The 18080-nt window shown below is 43.3% G+C and overlaps 1 protein-coding gene across 2 annotated transcripts; it reads right to left on the reverse strand.

Moving 5' to 3' along the window:
* Window positions 1–1906: 1906 nt before the first annotated feature.
* SLC26A3 (solute carrier family 26 member 3) lies at window positions 1907–16843 on the reverse strand. 2 transcript variants are annotated; one of them, XM_030014555.2, is made up of 20 exons: window positions 16679–16843; window positions 15724–15863; window positions 15501–15611; window positions 15253–15410; window positions 14316–14480; window positions 13457–13609; window positions 12582–12664; window positions 11114–11261; window positions 10869–10982; window positions 10677–10754; window positions 10155–10250; window positions 9045–9151; window positions 8712–8781; window positions 8534–8626; window positions 7073–7168; window positions 6201–6434; window positions 4477–4531; window positions 3823–3968; window positions 2944–3006; window positions 1907–2322 (listed from the first exon to the last, which is right to left on the reverse strand). In XM_030014555.2, the coding sequence occupies exons 1-20, from the start codon at window positions 16807–16809 to the stop codon at window positions 2299–2301; spliced, it is 2265 nt and encodes a 754-aa protein (XP_029870415.1). In that variant the 5' UTR covers window positions 16810–16843; the 3' UTR covers window positions 1907–2298. The 2 variants fall into 2 exon arrangements, with proteins under 2 accessions (XP_029870415.1, XP_029870413.1); XM_030014553.2 differs by having other exon boundaries at window positions 2944–3009.
* Window positions 16844–18080: the final 1237 nt, after the last annotated feature.

Genomic DNA, 18080 nt, shown 5'->3' on the forward strand with positions numbered 1-18080 from the left:
CCTTGCTTTTTATTTCATGCTGTTAAAAAAAATACTTAGCAATTGTTAAATCATCTTTATGTAATAATGGTGCCCTCACAACTGTGAGGTTCTTCACTGTGTTCAGGTATGTTAGATTCACACTGATGATTGATTTATACTGACCAGTTTGTAAACTGAACTAGCTGCATTTGGGCATTGTGAGTGAGAATAATGAAGTTTAAAGCTCCTTTTAGTCTTGACTTAGTCATAAGACAGAGCGACTTTAGAAACTTTTCCTACTCTGAGTTGTATCTCCTTGTTCTCTAAATATGGGGCTTTAATTTGTTGGTTTTTTTTTTTTTAATTGTTTTCAGTTCTGACTCGGTTCATGACTACAAGAGATTAAAAGATAAAAAATCTGACATATGTCCGGAAAAGTGTGGGTGGAATAGCAGCAGGAAACTCGCAAATTAGCCTAGTCATCTTGAAACTTTTATCTTTCATTTTGATAATAGAATATAAATGATTCTGGAGCGCTAGTAGGACTGATTGTAATACACTTCTGTTAATGGAAAGAGTCATAATGTATGCAAGCAGGCAGGAATGTTTCCACTTTCATGTAGTAATGTTTCACAAAAGAACTTCAGCTTAACTGCTTAAAAACCCCCAAAATAAGTAATTTTAAATAGATGTAAATATGTGTCAGTTGACAAGAGTTTTCTTCAGTTTTATTTGTGAAAACTAATGCTTGAACACAGCTCCAAGATAATTTATGGTGAATTATTTCCTACACTTAATAAAATCACATAAGTACTAATGAGAGTTCCTGCACTTGTTCTTTGCCATTTCTGGATCAGGGAAACTTTCAGGTATTTTCTTAGGAAGCAAAAGGGAGCAGGTGTTTTCTTAAGAAGAGTGAGAAAAGAAAGCTGTCTACATTCAACATAGGGATGAGGAATAGAGAATTGTGAGTGACATTTCTTTCCAGTAAAGAAGTGCTTAGAGATATTTTTTCCTTAATAGAAACTTAGTTTCAAATTGAAAAAAAAAAAAAAAAGGGTTTGTGTCTTATAATGCTCTCTCCATTGGGCCCAAGACCTTGAATAACTAAATAATTTTGAATTTTTTGTCTCTCTTTCGCACAGGCAATCTCTTCTGTACTGCAAAGTGAAAACCAGGCTTGAGAGTAGGCTTGAGCAGCCCAGGCTCCATGGCTTCTGTATTTTCTATCCCTCTTGCTGGCTGTAAAATGCCTTTTAGTTATGAAGCATCTGCACTGTGCTGAGGAGAGGTAGGCTCAGGATATGTGATGAATTGACACTATTATCTGTCAGCTCTCAAAAAAGAAAGCAGGTGTGAAATTTGCCTTTTAGCTTATTCTTGAGTAAAATATTAGAAAGTGGTAACATGGTATTGCTCTAACTGAGCAGCAACAGTGCTCAGTGGAAGAGCAGTATCTAGGTTTCCAGAGGTGCCTGTCTCAAGAATAAGCCAGTAAATCTGCATCACCACACTATCCCACAACAGAGCAAGGCATATGTGCTACAATCTGCATGAGGGTAGACTGCCCAGAGCAATGTTAGTATTAGAACAACAGAGTTAAATGCAGAAATAACTAGTACCTGGAGGGGGAAATCGCATAATGCTTCAGAAATACAATGCTGCTGGTGTCAACATTAAAAAATGAGTAGGATAATTTAATATATCAGCCCAATCCAAATCAATGAATCATGTTTGGATCTGAAAATGCTGTGTCTTCCCCGAATGATCTTCATGTTTTACAGTAGATACATCAGTCGCTATGTACACTATGCTCATGGTAGTGAGCCAAAAACAAGTTTAATAACTCAGTCTGCTAGGAATCTTACAAACCGTAAGGAAAACTTTATACAAGTTATATACAAACTGAAGATAAAATATCATTCCCAACTCTTAGTCTGTTATAAATTACAAGATTTCAAATATTTATATATTTTCTAGTAACTGTACAGCTTGTCTACAAACTGTCAGAATAATATAGATATATGTACAAGTATTTGCAAATAGGGTTAACATTACCTGCTTCTTCAACTGTGGGTAGGCTGTCAGCAAGGTATGAAATAAGAAAATCTGTGTGATTTTTGCCTCCATGTATGTACATAAATACATTCCCATATGTACAAAGACACATAAAGACTAACAAGGCCATTCCAAAACCTGGAACGTAACCATCTGTAGTAAATTCTTCTTAAGGTATATGGATGTATCCTTCTGTCTTCATGCTCATCGCTGCGTCTGCATTCAACTTCTGTAAGTTATGTTGTGTTGCTGGAGAATATTATATTTGGAAAATTAAAACTAAAATTTTGTTTCTGTTGGAATCTGTAGGAAATAAAAGGAAATAAATGTCACCCTCTGTAAGGAGCAGCCAGGATAGTTGCCCTCTGGTGAGTGATATGTAAGAATTTGCTCCTCTAAAGCATTTGTGTGGGAAGACTGTGGTCTGACGTTTTTTCCTTATGGGGTTGCTGTGTGCTGGATACTGCCCTTCTTTTCAAGTCCATGGTGAAAGGCTGTGTGTGTCCCTTTTCATCCCTGGCTCCAGACTCCCCTTCTGCCTGTGACATTTAGATACATGGGACTGATGCTGACATCTCTGCCACGTGGACGTGCTACTGGTGAGCTCCTCATGGGGGAACCGTGGTGGACAGGTGAGGAGACTAGGTGAGAGCCTGGTGAGATGGCGTTCACCTACCTTCCCCCTGCAGGCTCTCAGTGTGCAAGGCAAGGCATGTGAGCAAAGCCCCACGCCTCTTACTCCTGTAAGGCTTTACCTTAAGTCCAATCCCGTCAATAAGCTGTCTGGATGCTTTCTGCCCTTGGCTGACACGAGAGCTCAGGGATGAAGATGCTTTTGTTATCTGACCTAGCAGTTCTCATGAAAGGCTTTTGGGGCTGCGTTCCCTACGGTTGGAGTGCCACTACTGGAGACAGGAGCCTTACCGTGCTCCCCCGGCTGCGCAGTCCATTGCTGAGGGTGATGATACAGTTGTTGCTGCTACCCTTCTCCTGCAACAAACACAAGAAGTGGTGGGTTAGGAAACGGATTGCTGCTTTTTCTCTTTTTTTCCTTTTTCAAACTGAAGAAGGTCTTGCTTTTAAATCTCTGGAATGTGCTTGGGAAGTTGACCTGGAAGGAAGGAAGCTCTCACTTGTCAGCCCTTTATGCCCCCTGCCAGGTCTCCAGGTCAATGTGGAAGAGCTGGGCCACTTCAGCTAAGTGGGATTCTACAGTTTCCCAGTGAGTATCATTCTGGGTTTGGTACTTTTAAATGGATTTAACATAGGCGGGTCCTTTCTTGCTCTTGATTTAAGAACACTCCCAGATAGGCCAACACCAAATTTGTCTGTACTAATTTATCTGCGCTACTTCAGCATGCCTTTTGAAGGTAGGCAGGCCTGGGAAGCCTACATTTAAGCAGCATCAAGTCTGCCTTGCAAGAGCCGCTGCAGCATATGCAGCAATCCCCTGCCAGATGGGTGATGACAGAGGACTGACGATGGATGGGCTGGTACTTGGAGGTCCTGGGATTTCACCCCCTTATCACACTCTTCCCAAGGAGGTGACTTCAAGTGAAGTCCACGGCCAGGCCAGTCTCCAGTGGGAATTACTCACTCCTTTCACTAGTGGTTTGCCAGGCACCTGGGCCAGGGACCACTCTTAACTCTCCAAATCTATTGGAGACTAGCTGAGTTTTAATCATCAACTTTTTAAATATAGAGACAGGGTAGGGCACACAGCTAGCTATGCAGGGCACTGCTGGGTGCCTGTGAGTAATGTAAAGGCACTAAAGTAGCAAACGATGAAAACTGTAGTGTTACCTCAGCAAGCTTTAATTTGGGGGAGCTGGCTATGTCCTTCTTCAGCAAAATGTGTAAAACCGCATCATGAATGGTAAGGAAAAACATGGATGGCTTAATCTCCTCATCAAAAAATGCACATCTCTCCAGTTTGTCCAGGAAGCCCTCTGTGGGGGAACAAAATCAAAGCACAAAGTGACCTGCAGGCTTTGAAAATTAAGACATAGTGTATCCTGAGCATGTCCATGGAGCAAGCACAGGAATTTCTGATATACTGCACTGTTTTATTTATTAGAGCAGATGGGTTCCTCTTTACCAATGTGGAGAGGGTGGGATATAAAAGTCCATCAGTACTGCCCTGCTCAATAGCAGGCAGAATGTAATTTGAGCCCCATTTCTCAATTCGTGCCTAAGCCAGGCTGCCCGATAGCAGGTCTCGTAGCCCAGAGCTGTACAGCACAGCAGCGGCCATAGGTAAAACAAGTTGTCATGCATGGTCCCAGCCCAGTGGGGACAACATGGGAGGGATGACGCCTCTGCTCAGCTCAATCTGTTTTCTATCCAAGCCTGGAAGGTAAAACTGGGGTGATCCTCCCCAGCTATGCTCAGTGGTGGACGGGGAAGGCAGTGGGACGAGGCATCCATGGTGATGCTGATGGAAAGGGAAGTACTCACCATGTGCCCCTGCAATGTAAATGTCGATGTTGATCCGGACAAATTCTTTCAAAGTCTGTTAAACCAGAAAGATGCACCATTTAGATACTGCTACTTTTGCTGATGATAGCCATTATGGTGATTAGCCATGGCAAATATACAAACCACTTTAATATATTTCAGCTCTATGACAGTAAGCAGCTCTAAACTCAAACTCTGCTGCACCTAGAGGCAGGATGGTCTCTCACATGGCTGCAGACAGGGATGACTGATCCTTTTGAAAATGGGCAGTATTAAATACATTTAGCCCACGGTGAAAAAGATATTCTTTCATAAATTGTATGGTTTTATTATACCTACTTGACACATGGTGAAACTAAGGCCCCAAAAGCTTCTGGGGAGCTTTTTATAACTGGGAATTTGAGCGGAACTACAGGTCCCACTGACATGGCGGGTGTTTAGTTCCTATGAAAATACATTTACAAACCCTATGTGGCTCTAGATAGTTAACTTTAGCTATGACTGTTTGAAAATATTGTTCTTATTGCTTTATTCAAGGTCATCCGGGGAGGTGAGAGCAGGAGCAGAAATGAAACTCCAATGCTCTGACTCCCAGCCCAGTGTTTAAAGCCATATTTCATATGTACATTTCTGTAAAGCTTTCCAAAATCTTACTGGGTGAAGAAAGGGTGCCACAGCCAACACTCTAATTCCAAGAAAATTTAGATTGATTATTTAATCCATTTCCTAAACAGTTTCTATGGAAAATGTACATTAAAATTCACATAAACTCAAAGGTTGCCACTGACTTTCCAGTCCATATATGAATGCCTTTAAGAAGCAGGCTAGAATCACAGAATGGTTTGGGTTGGATGGGACCTTTAAAGATCATCTAGTTCCAAACCCCCTGCCATGGGCAGGGACACCTTCCACTAGGCCAGGTTGCCCAAAGCCCCATCCAGCCTTACCTTGAACACTTCCAGGGATGTGGAACAACCCTGTGCAACCTGCTCCAGTGTCTCACCACCCTCATTGTAAAGAATTTCATCCTTACATCTAATCTGAATCTACCCTCTTTCAGTTTAAACCCATTGCCCCTTGTCCTGTCACTACAGGCCTTGGTAAAAATTCTCGCTCCATCTTTCTTATAAGCTGCCTTTGAGTATGGAAAGGCTGCAATAAGGTCTCCCCAGAGCCTTCTCTTCTCCAGGTAGAACAACCTCAACTCTCTCAAGCCTTTTGTGATAGGAGAGGTGTTCCAGCCCTCTGATCATTTTCATGGCCCTCCTCTGGACCAGCTCTAAAAGGTCCATGTCTTTGTTGCGCTGGGGCCCTAGAGCTGAACGCAGTACTCCAGGTGGGGTTTCATGAGAGTGGAGTACAGGGGCAGAATCACCTCCCTCGACCTTCTGGCCGTGGTTCTTTTGATGCAGCCCAGGGTACGATTGGCTTTCTGGGCTGCAAGCACACATTGACGGCTCATGTCCAATTTTTTGTCCACCAGTACCCCCAAGTCTATCTCTTCAAGGCTGCTCTCAATCCATTCGTACCCCAGCCTGTACTGATACTGGGGATTGCCCCGGTGCAGGTGCAGGACCTTGCACTGGGCCTTGTTGAACTTCCTGAGGTTCACATTGTCCCACTCCTCAAGCCTGTCAAGGTCCCATCCCTTCCCTCAAGCATATCCCTCAAGTGTAACTGCATGCATGTGTTTTTCTTTCATATGGTCACTGTTTATCTTTTACCTTTTGGAGGACTCTCATGGCAGAAAAATCGAGGAAGGACACTGATGAGAAATCCAGAATGATGCTGTGGATGTTGACCTGGGGCACAGTGATGCCGGGGGGGAGGTCAGCGCCCCAGTTGATCTGAATGGGCAAGTCTGTCATGTTGGTGGGCTGGTCCAGCTCCTCTATCCTGTTGTTGTCTAATTCTTCATCTGACTCATGTGTATAGTTAGCCATGCAAATCAAGCCTTTCTGTGTTGATAGAGAAAAGTGTCATAATTAATAATTCTTTTTAAAACCCAGCCAGGGTAGTAGTGCATCTTACGCAAGGGCAAGAGTGGTGGCAATGCAAAGCTGATGTACCTGTGAGCTGGAGCAGGACCCACCTGCACTTTACACTAGAAAAACCTCTGTCTCTCCCTTGTCTGGAGGAGTCTGGAAATGTTGGCTTTCCTCTCAACAATCGTTTAATCATCACAATTAGTTAACGATGGCTTTTTATTTTTCCCTGAAGTCAATTGTCAGTTACGCTTTGATTCAGTGATTTTGGAACAAGTCAAGAAAAAACATGCAGGATTTGGGCTGGAAGGAAACCAGCTTTATCCTACCATTAATGCAGCATGAACATTGCCTCTGTGGGATCTGATACTGCCATTTGATGCCAAACAAAGCTTCAGTGGACACGTACAAGCTCCACCCATGGTAAAGCTGTAGGTCTCTAATTGTGAGAGCCATTTAAAATCTTATTTTTGAAATGTGTTTATGTCATGAAGTTGCAACTTGGGGAATAGCATATCTAATTAGGACAGGAGACTGTGAGGCACTTCTCTGCCATGTCAAGCCAGGGAGCTGGTTGCTTAATCCCTCCCGGGTGGAGTTGCCTTACATACGGGTGTCACTTGCAGCTCTCCTTTCTTCAGCATCTTTCTGATCTTCCTCAGAGCTTTATTGCGTTTCCTCAGGACTCTCAGTGGGTTGAAGCCAACCTGCAGAAACAGCACTTTGAATAATTAAAAAAAAAACAACCAGTGACACCAGGGGAAGGACACAGTATCTCATGCAGGTTTTCTTTACAGTCATGATGAGCATAGTTTGGACTTGATGTTGCCTATCACTTCAAGCAAGGGCTCTTCTTCTTGGTTGGAAAGATGTCTACGGGTATGACTACAAACCAGGCAGGCCCATCTCTACTAGGGCACCAGCATGGACAGCATTATAGCAGTGACAATGCTGTAGCACAGGCCAGTAACTCCAGCAAGCTGGTACAGTGCTGACTAGCCCAGAGCGTGTCCTATTCATCTTCGTTATGAGACAGCCACCCAGGTGACTGAGATTAGGGAGCTCACAGGTTGTATCTGCTTTGTGCCACCTGACTGCAGTGTGGGTTGTATACACATCATTTTGTTTCCTTGAAGAAGAAAACCAAAGTTGATCACATTGGCTGCGTATGTCTCTTGAATCTCTTAGCTGGTTTTAACAAAATTAGATGGCAGGTAAATTAGGCTAATAAGGGTTATGAAAATACTAAATTCCTGCAAGTCTTCTGCTTCATCTATCTAGCGGGTGGAGGAGAGAGCCGTCAGAAGTACCCGTATTTGTAAAGAGAGTGGTGTGAGCATCTGCACTCACAGAAAAAACCCTTCAGGCTCTTCTGAGGTGAAAGCCAAGCACATGGAAACCCAAACGTGACAGATTCCCTAGTTCCTCTGCCAGTTTCAGTCCCTGGTGTGAAGAATGAACTGCTCATTACCAGTGCTCAGGGTAGCCACTACTTATCAACGCCCCACTAAAAGCAGCAGGAAGGGGAGGTTATGGGTGCAAATTTGGTTCAGTCTGGGGATGGCAGGCCTCTCTGGCATGGTGAGGGCTCAGGGGTCCTGGGTCTCTGTGCTGGTTGTGGAAAGACCAGCTGCCTTCACCCAGCTTGTCATGGAAGACATTAAGATCTCTGATAGTGTGATTTCATTCAGCTTTTCTTCTGACTGTTGTGGTTATGTTCTTTGGGGCAAGATGAGTAAACTAGCATTTATTGGGTGTAAGTAATATAAATGCTAATAAAATAAAAAATGTACCTTTATATTCTCTATGTTTGCACTGCTTTCTTCTAAAGGACTTAAAATGTGTATATACATTGTTATGGTATAAGTTCAGCATGAGTCAGGCTGTTCTCTTTCTCAGAGGTGTGTACGTACATGTGGGATTATAGTAGTGGCAACAATATTTGAATAATTCATGAAAAATTCATCTTTGAGATGTGGGCTGACTGCATATATAGTAATTATTGGGAAATTGTATTCACCTTAATGTGTCATGCAATGCACATGTTCAGAACGACAGCCCCAGACACTTACAGCAGTGATGAGTTTCTCTCTGAAGAATTCAATATTAGCGAAGAAGATAGGAGACGAGCATCTGAAAATCTTCACTCCCTCTGGCTCATAGATCTGTACAATGAAGCAAAAGTGTTAGTAACGTCTGCTATAGAAACACAAATGCAGCAGATAATAAAAGAAACATGAGTTTTCTTACATCGGTGTAATCCTTCCTGTTCCTGTAGATGTTACTTCTCCCAACATTAGCTAAAACAGTGCAGCTTGGACTGTGAACAAACACACACACACAATTATTTGTACTCCATACTGAAACCTGGCGGAAGGGAAGGATCAGAGAAGGCAACCTCAGCTGTGCTGGTAGACTGAAGTGGGACCCCATATCCAAGGGTTTACCACCGTAAATTATTTTTCCATACACGGTTGCTGGACAGACCAAGGCATGGGGTTGTTGGCCTTCTCTGTATGGGGGGAGTTCATTCATAACAGGAGGCCCTGAGATATCTTATCATCGCATCCAACAAGTACTCACATCTGGGAGCGGATCACCACGGTCAGCAGCTGGAACGCCACGGCAGTTGCTAGCCCAATATCCAGGCCAAGAAAAATGGCAGCTAAGAAAGTCACCACCCATATAACCTGTAACAAGCAGGTGGATGGCAGCGGTTACGAGCATGTCAAGGACCTGGGTTGTGAGCCCAGGGTGGGAGCAGCAACAGATCTCAGATCTGGTCCAGGCTGTCCGTCTGCCTTTGGTGAGGGGTTTCATGTTTCCTAGGGTTTTTTTTTTTTTGTAAAACAGGGCCAGACTCACCAACTAGCACTAGGGAGCGTTTCTAGGGATGACAATTTCTATACAGTAAAGGTTTAAAATATTAGAGGTGTGGATCTTCTATAGGTGATTCACTAAATGCTCAATAAAAATCCAGCAGAAAGGCAAGGTTACAAGTAAATCAGGATCCTGGTAAAGCTGAGAGTTGTAAATGTGCAAATGTAGGTGCTGTGAATGTAAGTGACTGATAAGCATTAATAACTAGATAATACTGAGTATTTTTTAGCCACAGATCTCAAAGCATTTTCATGTGGTAAATAACTGTTTGGTAGCTGGGAAACCTGAGGCCTGGAACCATTTGGGAACACAAGGAACTGGCTGATGAGAAAGGCAAGAGCCTAAATTTTCTGGGTGTTAGAGGTAACCAGTCCTGCCCTCCAGCCACAAGCTTTACAATTTGGAGTAAACCCTTCAAGGCACGGTTGTCACTTGTTTTTTGCTGTGTAACTTCCATCTAACATGCTGTGTGAGTGTGAGAAAGTGTCCCTGAAGGCATAACCAATACAGTAGGTATTTAGACATTTTCTGTAACTGCCTTCTATATTTGACTTTATATAATGAACTGTATTTTAATAATTTTGATGAAATAGATGAAAATGAAATTAGGAGAGAGAATCGACTCAAAACAGGTGGAACAAAATGGAAAACAGGAGCAAAGGGTATACAAGTAAAAAAAGCATGCCACTATTGTACTTTCCATTCAGTGAAGTAAGGCAGGTTTAAAAAAAAATATAACCTGTAAGCTAATTTGCATAATAGATTACTTTTCCAGAGTGCTTCATTCCTGAATGCTTGTGGGACTCAACTTACACAGTCGTACTTGTCTTTTCTCCACAGGATGCCTACTTCCTTGAACTGCATGAGCATTCCTTTCAAGTTGCCAAGAGCCAAAGATGCAAGGACTGACTGTTAAAAAGACCAAAATACATGCTGAATTTTAAAGCAAGCAAAGCAAATGTTGAACATTAAGACTTAAAAGATCATACAAATAGGGCCAAAGCACAGCTGAAAGGCCAGAGAGCTCCTCTCAGTGTTTTGCTGCTGCTGGAACCTCCCTAGCCATGGTGCAGCACAGGTGTCTGACTTGTGGCTCCAAATCCCACTTATTTTTGGCACCTAAAAGCTGGTGCTGTGATGGTTGGTGTTTGGGCACTTGCATTCCCTTTGAGGGACCAGAGGTAGTGGTCCTGTCTGTGATGATCTGGGAAGAAGAACAAAGCTTTGCAAAACCCTGTTTGGCTCTCACTGAAGCCTACGAACAGTCCCAGTGACTCCTAGAGCAGCCCTGTCTTTGACAAGCAGGAATAAGTGCTAGGTGAAACCAGTGAATACCTTCTGTAATGGTGCCAGGAGAAACCCAATGGCCAAGATCACAATCAAGACGATGACAGCTGAGATAATACCAGCAATCTGCGTCAGAGAAAAATTCCACCATGAATAAGTGCCTGCAGGCATTATGGTCAGCTAGGAAAAAAAGAGAGCTTTCTTGCATTAAATGCCATCATGGTCTATTGTCTTCTATACCTGTGTTTTGCCTCCTGTGCTCTCCTGCACACCGGATCTTGACAGAGCAGTGCTGGAGGCAAATCCTTTGAATGATCCACCAACTATATTACTCAGCCCAAAAGCAATTAGTTCCTGAAATAAAAACAAAAGAGATTGTTCTTAAAAGGTGGTTCACAACAGTTATTTACAAGGCAAAGCATACCTAAAATGACTTATTTCCCACTGACAAATATCCTGTATTGATTTCTGTGTTACACACCTACCTGGTTGCCATCTACTGGGTAGTCATGTTTGATGGAATACACTTTAGCCACAGAGAAGGCTACTGCAAACCCAACGATTGCAATGGAAATGCTGTCGCCGATACACTTTTGGAGGACACCTACATCAGGTGCAACAGGTGCTTGAAATCTGAAAGACAAAAAACTCAACTCATTAAGGATATGCCTAAGGAGACAAGTTGTCAAGCAAGCAAGAAAGCAGTGGTCCAGCTCATACCAAGCACTTTGGAGAGATGCAACACAGAATTGCAGGTCTGAACCTTATAAAACTTTGGGGAATCTTTAATCAGGACAGGGACTCTGTTTATCTGCACTCAGCTCAGCTCGTGTTTCAGCAGGTTCTCATTTCTTTGGCCAGGACCAGCCACAGCGTTTTTTGTCTGAGGTGCATGCACAGTTCTGCCTTCTAGTTACGCATGAATGTAAGATCTGACATGGCACTAGGGCCCTTGCACAGGCAATTTGTGCACAGAAGGATTTCACTTAATTATGACAAAAAAAAAAAAATCCCTGTGTGATTCACTGAAGCACTTTAGACAGCTAAACAAATATTTACTAAGTCAGGTAATGTTGACTAGTCTTTCAGGCTATCTATCTGCTAGATGCTTTAGCTTTACCATTTCCTGCTTCTTTGATCAGGGTCTTTTGCAGATCCTGGGGAGAATTCCTCTCTGGGCTTTTCTTTTTTTTTTTTTTCCTTCCTTTCTTTTTTTTTTCAGTGAACTGAAATCTGAAGAGTGGAGACTCTTGAGCAGAAATAGCTGTTCCTCTGCAAACTTCATTCACTAACACCCCTGGGGCTACAAGAGGCAGTCGAGAGTGCCCCAGTGAGTAAATGGCTGCAGTCTGCTGTCCTAGTAAATGTCTCCCTCCCTCTTTTTAACTTAATGTGTGCCTATTAATTCTTTATGCCAAAATCTGGCATAGCTGGATGTACTTTATATATGGATATATACTCTATATGTGGATATATACTCTCTATATGGATAGAGCAGACGTTGAGGCCTCCGGAGGATAATAGTGCCTGCAGAGATGCTGGTGGAGGGTCATGGGACCAGGCAGGAGAACTGTGCAGTGTCCTGGTGGCTTCCCAGGGCTGGTGGTGGCTGCTGAACCATGCGTGTACTTTGAGGGAAATGGAGGGGTTCAGGAGTGAGTAGATCAGTAAGGGACAAACACCAACCTCCTGCTCAACAACTGTCTTGGAAAATGAAGCATGCAATTATTTCAAGTCACAGTGTACTCTTTGTGGAGTAGGAGATGTGCTCTAGTGAGTAACTTCTACCTATTAAAAGTGTGTCCTGATATTGTTGAGAGCAAAATGTTTATTTATCTACTGAAAGAAGATGAAGCAGATTATTTTAATCAGAAACATAGCTGAACTGATTTAACACTGACAAGGTAGAGAGAACATTTTGCTCCACTGGTGAGTTTTAAGTAAATCACTTACCCTTCCTCTAGTTTTCCGACGACAGCTACATTAAATTTTTCTTCAAAGTTAATGAAATAGGAAAACAATGCTGCTAAGACTGTCTGAAAGATAATAAACCCCACCTCCATTAGGCACATTCAAGCAAGAGTGTGAAGAAACTATTAAAAACCATTACCTTCCCTCTCCCACATGCCCTCCAGTCTCATCACTAGCAGCAGAATTATGCCCCAAGTCTGCACATCCCTTTGCTGTTCAGATGTTATTCCTGAACCACCTTACAGGTATGGGTTTACATTCATAAATCACACAGAGTATGTATGAGACTATCTCACTAACAACAGAGAACACCGCACCCAGTAAACCACATGTTTTCTAACAAGATGCTGTAATAACGCTGGGGGAAAACAAGCACTACTTGCATCTATAGCAACATCCTCCAGGACTTTAGGAGCTTGCTGCCAGTGTGAGGCTTCCTCTACCCCACTGCTACTAGGGGTGGGCAAAACCCTCTGCTGCTGGATGGCAAAACTGTTTTGTGCTTGGCCATGGATGACCGGGACTTCAGTGGCTCCTTGCAGGTGTGGTGCAGAGGTGCCCCAGCTGTGGGACTGCAGCTGGCTGGTGTCAGAGCCAATTTTGTCCCAGGAAAAAATTCATAGTTTTTAACACCTTACTCACTACAGATATATTCAGTTAAGAACAGCTAAGTAGAGGTAAAACATCTAGTAGAGGTAAAACATCTCACAATAGCTCATGGACACTGTCAATTTTTCCTTATAGGTAAAATGATAACCCATCCTTTAATGCAGAACAGGAGAAGAAATAGTTAAAACTGCTTCCTGTGTCACTACAGTGATGGAGCAATTGCAAAATCAAAGAAAAGTAACTGTTACCACAAGGAGTTCGATAGGGATGGGAGTTGGTAACTTTGCTTTGTATCGATCGTTCATTTCTTTCACCACGAACACGATAAGCAAGACAACAAGGGATGTGACAAGGTCAGCAATGTTTGTTTTTGTGATCTGGGTGAAAACGCTCTCCAGAGTCTGCAAAATCGGAAAGAAACATGCGGTGCTTTAGAAATAATAGTGCCCTAGCACAGTAGCACTATCCCTTCCAGAAGGGCCTGCATCTGAATTGCTCTAAGGATTACGATGGTTGGGATTTATTCCCTGTGGCATGATATGGGTTGCAAGCCCCAATGAATGTGCATGTGCATCATCCAAATGATGAAAGCATCCGTGAAAGACCCCTTCCACTGGCTCTCAGCCCTCTCCCCTGGCTTCCCCTTTGGGGAGGGTCAGAGCAACATGGGTGTGTGCACGATAGGAAAAGTGAGCAATGGGAATTACTGAGCAGGTGCCTCTCTCTGCTCCTTCTTCCTGTCCTTCTCCTTCTTCCTTTCTCATCCAACAGCCCTCACAGAGTCATATCCAAATTAAATATATATAATATCAGTCCAGTAAAAATGAATAATTAAATGCTTGAGGCAAAGCTGAATGCTTAATTAAAATATGCCAACGCACAATAGAAAATATTATCTAATTAGCCCAACAAGGTGTAACTTGGTGTTTGGTAATAAATTTAAAGATTGGTCATATACTAATAACACGTTTCTTATATTTTTCTCTTGTGTTTCCTCCTGCTTGGCTGTTTTTATGCTGAGTTCTGTTCTTACTGCCTTGTGATATACGGTCAGATATACATCACAGGTTTCAATAGATTATCAAATAGCAAACACTTAGCACTTACATAGATGATGCCAAATGGTTTATTAAATCCAGGGACAGGTAGTTGAAGCATGAATTTCAGCTGAGATACCACAACATGGATAGCCGCTGCAGTCGTGAAACCGCTGATTAATGATTGTGATAGATAAATAACGATGAATCCAAACTGAAGAATTCCCAGAAGCAACTGAAATGCAAAATGACCATACATCAGTGTGATTCATTCGTGCTTTTAAGCAGTCTCTGTGACAAAGAGAGCCGTATTTAATGGGAACAAAGATTTTAACTTAATACCATACATCTAGGGATTAAGGAAAATACTGTCACCAGACTTGCAATAAAAGTTGAGACGTAGCAACAGGGGCATAAGACTAGCAAGAGTAATTGCTAGAGTAGTTAAAAACTATTCATTTTATTTTACAGCTAAAATAAACCTTCCTAGTCTCAGGGTTTTCAGTACCCATATTTTTACATGGTACCAGTGTTTCATGAAGCACAAACATACTAATACGTTAGGAAGGAAGGAACTGTAGGAATTCTCTATTATGAAGGAAGGAGAAATTGTTGTTTTTTTTTTTTAAAAGACAAATCCAAATACTTTACTATTATGAGATAGAGTTTTTATTCCCCTTGCTGTGTCTGCATCATTCACATCACTCTCACAACTACTTTTTCCTATCCAGCAGATAGTTTTTTGCTGTAGATGAGGTGCACCTGTGTGGGCTGTGGGCTCAGGTCTGAGCAAAACGAGGGATTTCACAGCATGAATCAGTGGCTGACCACTGGAGGGAGGTGGATGTCTCCTAATCCATAAGCCAAGGTCAGTTGCATGGGAAGGGGAAGAGAATTACTTTGGTGACTACACCAGGGGAAAACAAAGGGGAAGGCCAGTCCACCATCCATCTATTCATGTACGTGCATATAGATGTGTGCGGGCACACACATATATGTTTACCAACCTGAAAAACCCCAGAAAGGAAGGTTACAGATGCAGCCACCATCACCCTCTCTTCATTTATTGCTGAGATATTTGTGGAAGTGCCATTTCCAGCGCTGTCATCGGGGACCAGCCTGACAACAGCTCCTCCCACCATCAGGCTCAGGACGGGGAAGGGACCTGAGCAGTACAAGGTGTTCGTTAGAGACCCAAAGGGACAGCACGTACTTCTTCACCAGTAAGGAGGGCAGAAGGTGTGCCTGAACTTACCCACTGAGATATGTCTGGATGTGCCAAAGATAAAATAGACCAGGACAGGGAAAAATGCCGCATAGAGTCCATAACCGGGTGGCACGTTCACCAGCAATGCAAAGGCGAGACCTGTGAGGACAGAGGCCCAGGGAAGGTGACATGCACGTTACAGGCTGAAGCCAGCAGTCCCTCTGCACCTGGCCTAGCAGGCTGTGTCAGAGCACACGTTTCCTCGAGGTACCTTGCAGGACAGCCACGAGCCCCGTGTTGATGCCGGAGACAATGTCACTCAGGATCCACTCCCTGAAGCGGTACGCTGGCAGCCACGAGACGATGGGAAACAAACCCAAAGCAATTTTTTTGACCCTTTGTGGGGAGCAGCTGTAAAGACACAAGAGGACAGAGCTCTGGCGGTGGACAGCTCGGCTGAGTTGCAGCCTGTCTTTGGAGGTAAAACGAAGGGGGAAGGATTCAGGTTCAGGCTGCCAGAGGTCAAAAATCTCACCCAGACACAGCCCTGATCAACCTGCTCTGCCAGCTGTGCTTCAAGGAGGACCCTCTAGCCTCCAGAAGTCCCTTCCAACCAAAATTTTTATAGAATGATAGAATGGTTTGGGTTGGAAGGGACCTTAAAGATCATCTAGTTCCAACCCCCCCTGCCATGGGCAGAGACACCTTCCACTAGACCAGGTTGCTCAAAGCCCCATCCAGCCTGGCCTTGAACACTGCCAGGGATGGGGCATCCACAGCCTCTCTGGGCAACCTCTGCCAGTGCCTCACCACCCTCACAGTGAAGAACTTCTTCCTTACATCTAATCTAAATCTACCCTCTTTCAGTTTAAAGCCATTGCCCCTTGTCCTATCACTACAGGCCCTATTAAAAAAATCTGTCCCCATCTTTCTTATAAGCCCCCTTTAAGTATTGAAAGGCTGCAATAAGGTCTTCCTGGAGTCTGTGCTGCCAAGTGCCCAGGAAAAGAGAAGCTGTCTGGGCTACCACTACAGGAAGAATTTTAAGGGTAATAGCAGCTAAAATTCTTTAGAAAAATCTGACATTGCATTTGGTTAATGAGTTTTCATTTGCTTTGTTGGAATCTGAGGTGGAATTTGTCAGGATGGAGTTCATGCTGTCCAAGAGCAGCAGTTCGGGCTGTTTCTTAGATCCGTATTTAAAAAAAAATTTAAAATCTCCTTACCGGAAATATAGTTTCAGGTGATCCCAAAAGGTTTTATGGTATCTGTGCAATTTCTCATGCTCTTCATTGAACAAATTCTCCGAGTACACAGGTCTGGCAACAACATAGTGGTTGCCCACAGGTTCAACCATTTCTCCTGAAATGTCAGGCAAGGATGGCGACTTGTGTGTGCTTCTCTCTGGCCTTAGTCACTTAAAAACCTGAAATGAAGAACAGGGTTAGCTCCTTATGTACTGTCGGGCGGGTAGCCGTAGCGTAGATGAGTGAACTCCAAACTGAGCGTTACCACCTTTGAAGATCAAAAGAAAGATTGTTGAGACACCTGCCTCACTTTGCCAAGGTGATCTCCTGCCCTCCTCCTCCTCCCACTGCAAGGCAGTGTTTTGCTGGCGCATGAAGCATTTATTTCTAAAGATGCAGCCAAAAGGTGGACAAGATGGATTTCGAGTTAATTTATCACCAAGTCAGCCGTCTACAACCAAAAACCAGCTCCCTCAAGGGAGACTAATTTCTTAAAGAACAAACAAGCGGATCCCAAGCTGTTTCTCTTTGTGGCACCGCTGGGAGGGCTGGGAGCTCACTAAAGCCCACTGACAGGTGAGGAGAAAGGCAGACCCAAGGCAGGGCTCAGCCGTCCTCTCTTGGACTCAGAGACAGGGCTGAATCTTTCAGCTTGGGTCTGTGTGACAAGGAGGTTAAGCTCAGCAGTAAAAAAGCACGGTACTGCTACTTGTTAAGGTATTTGTAAGATTTATTTCCACAGGTTGTCTGGACTGCTGCTCCTCTGTTTCATGCTCACAAACAGTTTTTGCAATGTCTGACCTAAATACTATTTTCTGCCTTGTCCCAACCCACATTTGCATGTTTGCGCTGAACAGAAATGGTCCTCAGTCACTCCAGAAATGAGCCCTGAAGCCCACATTACACATGAGAAGATTCACGATTCATTTCAGTCAATACCACTGGGTATTTTGCAGGAATTAATTGATGTCATCACTGTGCTGCCTACTGTGCTGTTACGTTTCTCTGTATGCCTCACATTCTTCCCACATTAAATTCACCTAAATAAATGTAATATCTAAAAATATTTCTCTCTGCTGAAGCCACCATTAAATATTTAATACTAGTCCTAGACAGGAGCAGTGGAACTTGCTCTTGGTAGCTGCAGTTGAACTAGATGATCATTGTAGGACCCTTCCAACTGGAACTAATCTATCCTATTCTATTTTCTTTTGACTCAGAGATGAAGATGTACTGTGGGAAGCAAAAAGTCTTTTGTGATACTGATAATAGAGCATTTTTCTTCATTTTCTCTCCCCTAGTCAAATGCTCCTTAGCGTCTATGTGCTTGCTGGTGGTCTCGTGACGGATGCCCGACCAACACTAGTTCCTTGTCCAGGTC

This window comes from Aquila chrysaetos, chromosome 5 (assembly GCF_900496995.4).
Source record: "Aquila chrysaetos chrysaetos chromosome 5, bAquChr1.4, whole genome shotgun sequence".
Lineage (NCBI taxonomy): Eukaryota > Metazoa > Chordata > Aves > Accipitriformes > Accipitridae > Aquila > Aquila chrysaetos.

Coding starts and splice junctions, on each gene's coding strand:
- SLC26A3 (XM_030014553.2), bottom strand. CDS start 16,809: ATGGTTGAACCTGTGGGCAACCACTATGTTGTTGCCAGACCTGTGTAC. Junction 15,612..15,723: donor GCTCGTGGCTGTCCTGCAAG/GTACCTCGAGGA, acceptor CTGTCCTCACAG/GTCTCGCCTTTGCATTGCTG. Junction 8,627..8,711: donor ACAGGAAGGATTACACCGAT/GTAAGAAAACTC, acceptor TTCATTGTACAG/ATCTATGAGCCAGAGGGAGT.